The 9,727-nt window shown below is 41.7% G+C and overlaps 1 protein-coding gene across 5 annotated transcripts in view; it reads right to left on the bottom strand.

The window, feature by feature from the left end:
- Positions 1 to 8,052: 8,052 nt before the first annotated feature.
- TMEM63A (transmembrane protein 63A) overlaps positions 8,053 to 9,727 on the bottom strand; it is a 33,369-nt gene continuing 31,694 nt past the window's right edge. For all 5 annotated transcript variants that reach the window (XM_032683193.1, XM_032683195.1, XM_032683196.1 and 2 more), the window contains one exon: positions 8,053 to 9,160. In XM_032683193.1, the coding sequence (XP_032539084.1) occupies positions 8,990 to 9,160 (171 nt within the window). In that variant the 3' untranslated portion in view covers positions 8,053 to 8,989. The remainder of the gene's footprint in view (positions 9,161 to 9,727) is intronic.

Raw genomic sequence — 9,727 nt, 5'->3', positions numbered from 1 at the left:
AAGGGAACTTCAGCCAACTACAAACACGAGCTGTCCACACTGTTGGTATAACTGGGTACAGGAGATAGGCACCAAGGCACTTAAATCCAGCACAAAAATGGGTTTGATTAGCTACTGTCTGAGAGAGAAAAAATCTGGACCTAAAAGGTGTAGACTTTAGAAGCTTAAAAATTATAATTAAACACCTGATATAGAGCAAAGTTTGTTCTGAATTCTTACATTGCACTTCTGAAACCTTAAGCCCACAGCTATCAGCAGCTGTAGCTCTTCACCTGCTTACCTAACTTAGATACAAAGATACAGTGAAATACTATGACAGTGTGAAAAAGTGTAAAATTCAGCTGTGTGGCAGCTGTAAAACCTGCCATCAATTCCTCTCCCCTTTTCAAAGTAATCCTCTGGTTTTAGCACAACAGCCAATCCCACCACCTGTAGTGCAAGGTTTAATAGTAATGAAGTGTCTGTGGGCTAGTGAGAGCATCTGCATCTTGTCCTGTAGCGAGCAACTCTCCCAAGAGCCTGAGATTTGGATTTGACAACCACCTTGAGTGAATCCAGATTCACTCTGGTATTGCTAACAGGCAGTTATTTGGTACAGATAATCAAAAATAGTTTTAACATTTCTGTTAGCAAGTAACTGCATATCAGGTTACTGCAATAGCAATAAGCAGTACAAAAGGACTCCCCGCTCTGTTACAATTGTTCTTATTTATGTGAGCCAGCTGAGTACCTGCCGTTCAGACAGGGAGTTTTCTCTAACAAGGCTAAATGTGCTGCTGTTGGGCTGGCTCTGAGCTGTTTCTTGGGAATAAGGCTCTGAAAGAGTTGGTATAGCCTTCAAGAGAACCCAGAGACACTTTGACACTCAAAACATTTTGTTTTGCTCCAGAGCCATTTCTTAGTGAAGCTTCCATTTCTGGACCAAAGTTGCCCCCAAGTCCCTGCCCAAAGAAATTGCTGTCCTAAAAGCCATGCCATGTTAAGTTGCTCCAAAACATGCATTTATCCCACACTGAAACCAGAAGTAGCTGACTCATACTCTGATTTTTAATTACCCAGTTACAGTCCATGAAAGGTCTAGATAAGGGGTTTGGAACCATGGAGATGTCACTTAAAATAAACAAACTTGTACTCTGTCTCCCCAGCTGAAGTGCTTTGGAAAGTATCTGCTTCTGGTATGGAAAAACACAAGTAAGGTCATAATGCTCTCATACAGCTCCAGCTAAACTAACTTCCACTACACCCAAATTGGACTTCTGATTTTTAAACTACAAATCATAATGTTCTGAAAAATCCAAGCCACTGTATGCAGCCTTTGGACATCTTACACAACTACACAAGATAAGGCTTCATGTACATTAAACAAAAAAGTCAGGCATTACTCAAATTATAAATGAAAGAAATATGAATAGAAATCACACTTTCATATGAGAAAGGAAGTTAAACCATCATTTAGTGAAAAATAGAATCTGTTAAGCGTAGCATCAGCATTAGCTCTAGATCCATGAGAAGCACTATTCATCACCACTGAGTCAGCTGCAATTGCTTGGGGGCAGGACTGGGGTTCAAGAGAGTCAATCGAATATAAATTCTGGTTTACAGCAGGTACAATACATAATATGCATTAAATGAAGACACACGTTTGTCAGAAAGAGGAATGGAAAAATCCTTCTGGATACTGTGGAAAGAGACAAGGAATAAATCCATATTGATTTCAGGGTAGCTTATTTTAAAACACTGAGAAATGATGCCACTTGTTTTACTTGCTGTAATAGCACTTCAAGGAACATAATTCACACTAAAACCGTCTTGCTAAGGATTAGTTTTCTTTCATGGAAGAAATATCCTGTGCAGCGCCAGACAGCCCTGATGGTGTTATGCCAATGCTGGTAGAAGAATTAGCCCCATTACAATTGTCAGTTGTCTTCTGGAGAACAGTATTTATAAACAGATCTGTGCTGAGTGACAGCTCTTTCCCCTTGCTAGATGTAGTCCAACCATCAGTCTTTGAAATACCTCCCTGACTGGATTTAAAGATGCTGAGGATGCTCATGTTCTCCCCGTGTTTAATAACTGAATGTCTGCAGTTTTGAGGATATGATGAACAATAAAAGAGATTTAAATGATGTTTCCATCTTCTTAAATGAAAGATAATCCTCCTTTGCAGCAGTAGTTCAAACCACTGCAGATGATCAGTGTGGAGGGAGCACAGTAGAGGGAGGAGGTGAACAGAAACATGAAAAGACAAAATGTCCCTCAAGCTCCTAGTACTGAGTCACAGATACCAACATGACAAACATTAACTGTGTGTGAACAGTGACTCGTGACTGTTTGAGCAGCAGAGAGAGGTGCAAGGAGGGAGGCTGACTGCTCCACCTGGCCTGTGCTGCCCCTCCCAGCAGCTGCAAGGGGCCCAGCATCCTGCCTGGCCCCCAAGCCTCCTGCCCCCAGCCCAGCTGCGTGTCCATCACAGCACCAGCAGCTGCCACCTGCTCTGGGCCCAGGAAGGGCCCAGCCCTGAGGGCAGGTGAAAAGAGAAGACATACCTTTAGCTCTGAAACTCTTGCCAGATCCTGACTTGCCCCCCTCTGGTATCCACTCCACAGCCAAGGCAAAAACACCTTTTGCCCATCCTGCTGATACTGGCTTCCTGATAATACCCCATCCTTCCTTCTTAACCTGATCCACCTACTGTTCCTTCATTCCTAGTTGTCCACTGCAGAAGGGAACATGGATGTGTCCCACCTGAGGCATTCAGATAAGTGATGGGTGTAAACAACTTCCCTCTGCATAGGGGAAAGGCCTAGCCCAACTAACATTGTTCCCACTGTGCCTGTATGGCATTCCTTGCTCAGGACGATTTCCTGAGCTTGGGTTATAGCTCTGCTCCAGCTGTGCCAAAGTAGTCCCACTCACTTTTGGACTATGGCCATTGCTGCCTTGTAGGATCTCTTCTCTGCTCAGTAACCTTTCAACTTCCCCAAAGGCAGAAAAGTCTGAGAATAGCTTTATTTTCAGCGGTTCTTAAATTCTTTTGCAGCCAAGCCTGCATTGTTGGGGTGGTTTTGAATGCAAACAGATTTGTACCTCTTGAGTTCTAGGAATTCTTGTACGGACCCAAGGGAACTGAGGTCCACCCCTGCATTTTTGTCTCAATGGAAATTTTCTCGTTTCACTCCAAATCTTTCGTGGCTGATAAAGTCTTTTGCAGTGATCAGAAGATATTCATATTCTCAATTTTTGCCCTTTTTTTCCCATCAAATTCTGATTTCTCATCTCAGAAGGGAATGAATTTTTCTTATTTTATGAACATTTTTGAAGTTACAGATGTCAAATATAAAAGAATAAGAAAACCCTACTTCATTTTCTAATGAATCCTGTCATAAAAAAATTCAATGCCTGCAACCAAATTATGGTACTTAGCAATTCTTTAAATCACTTCTTTTTCCATTTCCATCAATGGAGATAGCTGCTGGTTTTATTTCTCTATGTCTATGGATGGAGGGAAAAAATACCAATAATTTGCCTTAGGAAAAAAACCCTATTTAGAATTAAAAATAAGTTTTGACGTGGAACATCTTCACTTGAAAGAAGCAACTTGGTGCTTTACATTTCAGGAGAGCAGGCTATAAAAAAAGCTAATCAGTCTGAAAAGCCAAGTATAAACCACCACCAAATGCATGAAACATCTTCATACAGAAGGAAGGCGAGCTGTGTACAAAAATACATCTCTCTTACGTTCCCTCAGCTCTCAGTCTTCCTCCTGTACTGCAACTTTTTTTAAAAAATGTCAATAAAGATCTGAGAAGCACAACAGATAGATACCTTTCAAAACCAGTCACTAACTTCCATCACAAACTTTTGCCCTTTTGTGTCACTACATAAAAATGGGAGGTTCACAACCACACAGCAGTAATGATATGAGACAGCAACAAATTCTGGCTCCTATTTTATTCAGGAGTACCTTATGACATACCATACATTGGACTTCCAGAACTCTATCTTCAACATCACTTTTGAGAAGAGTGCCTTCATTAATTATTAACCAGCACTTAGTTAACCACTGAGTCTAGGAGCAGATACAAAAATTTCCCCCTCTCCTTAGCTATTTACAGTTCCATTTCCACTTGAATATCACACATAAATCTAGGAGAGAACATTCAAGGATATCAGATCTTGAAACCACTGTTCTGTGACTTCTCAGAAAAAGCTATTTTATTTCAAGATCTAAACTTAATCATCAGTCTGGAAGATTAAAAGTGTTTTAATGCGTAAAACAACACTATCATGTCTGTGTTACATGTATCACATATAATTTCCCTAAGATGTGATAGATAAGATAGGATGAAGCTCAGGACTGCTGTAGAGCAGAAACTTTGTATCAGTAGACATTTCCGAACCACAACTTTAAACAGACAGAGAACGCCATCCCAAACTGAAGCTGGAAATATATTTAGCTCATTAAGTTAGTGAAATTCTTACTTAACACACAGAACATTACCTTCCACTAGCCATAAAAGTTGCAAGTCATGAGGTGGGACTTTCAATCCATTCAAAAGTGAGAAGATCAGATTCCTGTTACACTGGAACACACCTAGGAAGGCAGGAAATAAGCTGCTACAGAAGGGAAGCAATGTTTCTGTTCAACCAGGAGTCCAGAGTCAAGCTGTAATGGAGGCTGCAGGCTCCTGGTTGGAAGAGATTAGTAATAGAGGCACACTGAGTAGGGAGAAGCAGGTTTTTATACTATATCAGTTAACTTGTGGGGTCACATTCATTGTTTCGTCAAAAGAATTAAAAGCTAACTGTGGTACATATTCTAAAAAGGCAGCTGATCTTGATATATATTCTCCCCAAGCTACAAATGGTTAGACTCTTCTGACAAAGAAAGGTGAGGATAACTTAGGAGCTCTGTGTTTGAGCACAGAAAACTTGTGAAGTTGCCCCTGCTGCAGTTGAGATGCTACGTTCTAACCAACAGGATGTGTGATACAAAGCAAGAGCCAGGAGTTAACCCAAGAGCAAAAAGTAAAGGGAAGAATGTTCCATTATAACGACCCAATTTTCAGTCTCTACGCTTTGGTCATTTCCTTTCTGTTTTTATCCGTCAGACAGCTGGCCTCAGAAAGAAAGAAACCCAAATTCTATACCTCTGAAATATGTGAAACAAGCACTTGCAGCTGTTGCAGACAGGTGACAAGCAGAATCATTCAAGAAGTTTGTCTAGATAAGACAGAGAAGGAATTTGCAAGACCAGTTTAAGAAAATAAGACACATGACCCTGGCCATCATTTGGAGTTGAAATTGTGTATTTCCTTATATTATTGCAGCTTACAGACAATAAAGTGTCTTTTCTCTGTACTCAATAGACTTGGGTTTATGTTAGTGACTGAAAAAGATCCCTCCTCCCCAAATCTTCCCATGCCTCTCACCTCACTTTGGCTAAGACCCAGGGGAAAACTCTTGTGGTCCACAGCTTCTAAGACAAGCCCACCTTCTTGAAGACAAGAACAGTAAAAGACTTCCAAACACTCATAAACAAATTATTCGTAGAACAGACACAAGAAAGCTTTCAGTTGTGATGCCAGCATCTGTGGGTAAGCAGAGCTGGGAACTGGATTTCTGTGAAGAGACAGAAAGAACACGGTCTAGTGCTACACTAGAGCATTTGGAAACTTAGCCAGCACAAAGATCTGTTTTTGGCTCAGGATATGGGAAAAGCCCAAAGGAAAACAAAGCATGAACATGTGCACCTAATGCAAATGAGAAATTGCAATAATTTGGGTGTTGAGGATGTGTTGTAACAAGGCTGGAGGTGAGCCAGGTTGGCCTCGCATACAGAATAGGCTCTAACTGGCACAGGGCTCCGTATATCTAAACAAGCCAAGGTTTTTGAGTCTCAGAATACCATGTAGCATTTCCTTCACTATAGAAGAAATTCATCTTTACTGAAGCCTTTGCAGAAGAGTACTGAATTGTACAATATCAAATGAGCTCCATTCTTCAAACTGCAAGAGGTTGCCCCCTCAGCTGTGTCACAGAGAATCCTATCACAGACCATGCTGTAGGGCTGATTCATGCTTGAGTGTCAGACTTGTCCGGGATTCCTGCTCCCCAGGAGCACTGCTGGTGGCGGCTGCTAAAATGCAGGAAGGACTTAGCAAGGAGCGAGGTGGGGGAGGCGTTGTTCCAACTGAGCAATGCAAGGCAAGCAGCAGGCGCTGGATCTCAACAAATATGGCTTCTGGGAGCTACAATCAGTAACTCCAGCTGGGCCATTTGCTTAGGCTTCCTGCCAAAAGGTTTATAAAAAGAACAGTAAAGAATGTGCCATGGCTTTAAATATGAATTTCAAATACAGTGCAGCCAATATCCACATTTGTTGAGGCTTCCATCCCTCAGCTTTTCTCTAAGGCTCAGTAAGGAATGCAGGGAGTTTCTTGGGCTGATCTAATTTTATCCTCTCAGAGATATCCACCAGCATGGAGGAATGAATTAGAGCCAGTGCAGTTTCCTAATTACTTCCAGCTCTCAGAGAGAGACCCAAAAGGTACTAGGGAAGCAAGCACAACACAGCAAAGATGATAAACCAGCCTGTAATTTGTGTTGCTATACACTGAGATGTTGTGATAATTTACTAATAGGTGACCCCAGCCTCTTCTCCAACTGGTGCATGTCCTAATATCATAGACATTTCTATGAGCTTAACTGCAACAGAGTACAGTGGCAAGCAAGAATGGCTGCTACATGATAAGTGAAATAGGCAGGTGGTTTCCCCATCAGACATAAGAACTGGTTCCTCAAATGCCAACAATGACTATTTAGCAAGATGTAACGTTCCATTACCTGGTAGGTTTTCCATATTCTATATATGAAGTGCCTTAGCATGACTGGAGGTGGGTTTATTCAAGTTCACAGGAGAGATGGCCCTGCCTGTACTGAACTCGTGCCAGCCACAAGGAGCTTCATTATCACAAAAAGGAAATCAAATCATTCAAGGAGCTTCTGTCCTCAATATGACACATAGAACCTCACAGAGAATATCAAAAGTCATATCAAAAAGTAAGTTATATCACAGGGCATAAAAATCCCACAGTGTCAGCAAAGTAAACAGGTCAAGTGTGCTAGCTGAATCATTTATTTGTTTCCTCAATTAGTACACACACAAGCATCCACTGCTGCTGCAGACAGCTGTATGAGATGGGGTACTGCAGCTAGAAATGAGATGGAACAATTACAGACTTCTGATCTAATTAACACAATGCACTGCCTCTTCCTTCTGACCTCACATCTGTATGAGAAAGTCTGAGCCGAGTAAAGAATGTGGAATCTGTTGGTTTTCTTTTTTCTTAGTTTGAATATCAACCTTGAATTGCAATGTGTACCCAAGGTACACACCATCTCTATTAGCATCATGATTGCTAAAAATCAAAAGGCACACTCATATGCCCAATCCCCCAACTAAAATGCATCACTGAAGGGAGAGTATAAAGTAGTCTGTCACAAATCCATGACCCCCACTAAACAAGGCTCCTCACTTGCCTTTTAATAACCAGGAATTACGTGTACCTTCAAGTAAAAGATGGGCTTGTCATCAGGGGGATTGGAGCTCTGCAGGGTCCTTCTTCCAGTGGGGCAGATCTCATGCTCAGCATTTGTCCAGAGTGCTGGTCTCAGGAAGCTGGAGCCAGTTCTGCAAGACACTGAACATCTGCACACTCTTATTTATGGCACAGTCTCCTTCAGTCTCATGAAGGAAAGATGTTGCTGCTTCACAAACATGCTAGAAAAGGTCAAGTTCAGGAACTAACAGTTTAACGACGAGCAGGCAAACAGAGGGCTTGGCAGGGTCAAAACCTTCTCTTACAGAAAGGTCACCAAGATTCATCCCCTAGAGAAATTTAAAAGGATTCATATTTCTCATGGGATGAACTGTCATTCTAAGGCTCATGGCAGAGCTTTTATGAACAGTTCACGACCATGCTGTGAGGCAGATAGCAAAGACTGTTTCAACACACAGAGAAAAGAATAAATAAATCAAGACAGCCTGAATTTTTTCTGAACTCAGTGTTTTATTGCTCAGTGAGTATTAGTTACACTTTGACACATTGCACTTTAGAATAAATTGGCACCTATGACATAATTTAAAAACCTAGTATCTTACAACTCATATAATTGCCACTATAGAGAAAACCCAGAGATCTGTCATTTTGACCCAAGATTAAAAGAAAGATAAAATGTTTACATCCTTTGCTGTTGGCAGGTGAACTTGCATTGTAGAAGGCCCTTAAAAATAGTGAAGAGAAACTAACAACCTAAATGCCCTCCAAAAAAATTTATAAAAACAGTATCAGATAAATCACTCCCTTCTTTACACCAGTATTTTTGCTTTAGTACTTTTAGTACCCAAGTGCACAGTAATTCCCTCATTTCTTTCAAGGAAAAAAGTAACATGCTCAAGTCTATGCTGACTACTTTGGGTGACGAGAAACTCCCACACACCATTCTCAGAGCCCATGCAAACAGCATTTTCATCAAAAGTGACATTGTCTCAGGATTTAACACATCCCAAGAGGTTTATAAATAATAAATGTTGGGGTTTTTTTTAAAAAAAGGAAGAATTACTTTGAATAAATAAATGACAGCCATAATAGCTGCATTTGCTTTGGTGACCACTTATCTATATGCAGCATAAGTTATTTTCATAAGGCAAGTGATGAGATAGCATAAGTGAAGTCCCTGAGGATTGGCATCTCCCTGTTCAACACATTTGTTTCACAACACGTGTAGACAGTCTGGAAAACAATCAGTCCCAAGGCATCTGCTTTTTAATCTCTGAGCACAGCTGCAGACCACACAATGAATTATTTCTGTACCTCTTCTGCAGGCAGGAATACGTAAATAAAACAGAATACTTAGTAGGTGGTGGCAGGGAATCAGTTCTCCTAAAGCTGGACCAAGTGCTCCACCTTGTGTTAGTCCTCGGCGCTCAAAGCGAACCTCTCGACGCCTGCTCGATAATTGAAGGTTCAGCGGAAGAGTTTATGTCTCCTTCTGCCTGGGAACAAGTGTTGTCCATGGTGCCATAAGACTGCTGCTCCTTGTGGGCAAGCACCGTCCTTTCTGTAGGGTGAGGACGCAAAACTTGGGGGACGTACATCTGAAATCACAAGCGTTAAGGATTTTAGTCATCTCTCAAAGTATAATGCTGGGATAATTCACCCAGGGTAATTTTTCCCCTTGACACTCTTCCTTTCATCCTTTTCCCATTCTTCACTTTAACACCTGAGGCCTTTTGCACCCTGATGGAGGCTTCCTGGTGCAACACTCACCTGGCACTTGAGGACTGTGGCACTAAGGCCTTTCCTTCTACCTCCGTCCTACATCCTTTTCAGTGACATGGCAAGTAAGACCTGTTTAACGTCACAACTTTGAAAATCAAAGCAGTGGAACCCGACTGCATTTGGCAGCTGTCCAGATGTGAGGCTCTGTCTGGTGCAAGGCACAGAACACAGCATACAGAGCTGCTGGAAGGAGCGTGTCTCGACTACTCCTGAAAAGTCAGCTGAAGGTACTTCTGGAACACCACCTGGGAACAGTCAAGGAGCCCAGCTGCAGAACTCTCAGGTCCCACATGCACATATGGGAAAACACACAGTCCATTCAGCCTTATATGTCCTACACAAGCTCTTTGGTAAGTAGGGTGAGCAATTAAGTTTTTCTAGGA

The sequence above is a fragment of the Chiroxiphia lanceolata genome, chromosome 3 (assembly GCF_009829145.1).
Source record: "Chiroxiphia lanceolata isolate bChiLan1 chromosome 3, bChiLan1.pri, whole genome shotgun sequence".
Classification (NCBI taxonomy): Eukaryota; Metazoa; Chordata; class Aves; order Passeriformes; family Pipridae; genus Chiroxiphia; species Chiroxiphia lanceolata.
This window is presented reverse-complemented; position numbering and strand designations above follow the sequence as displayed.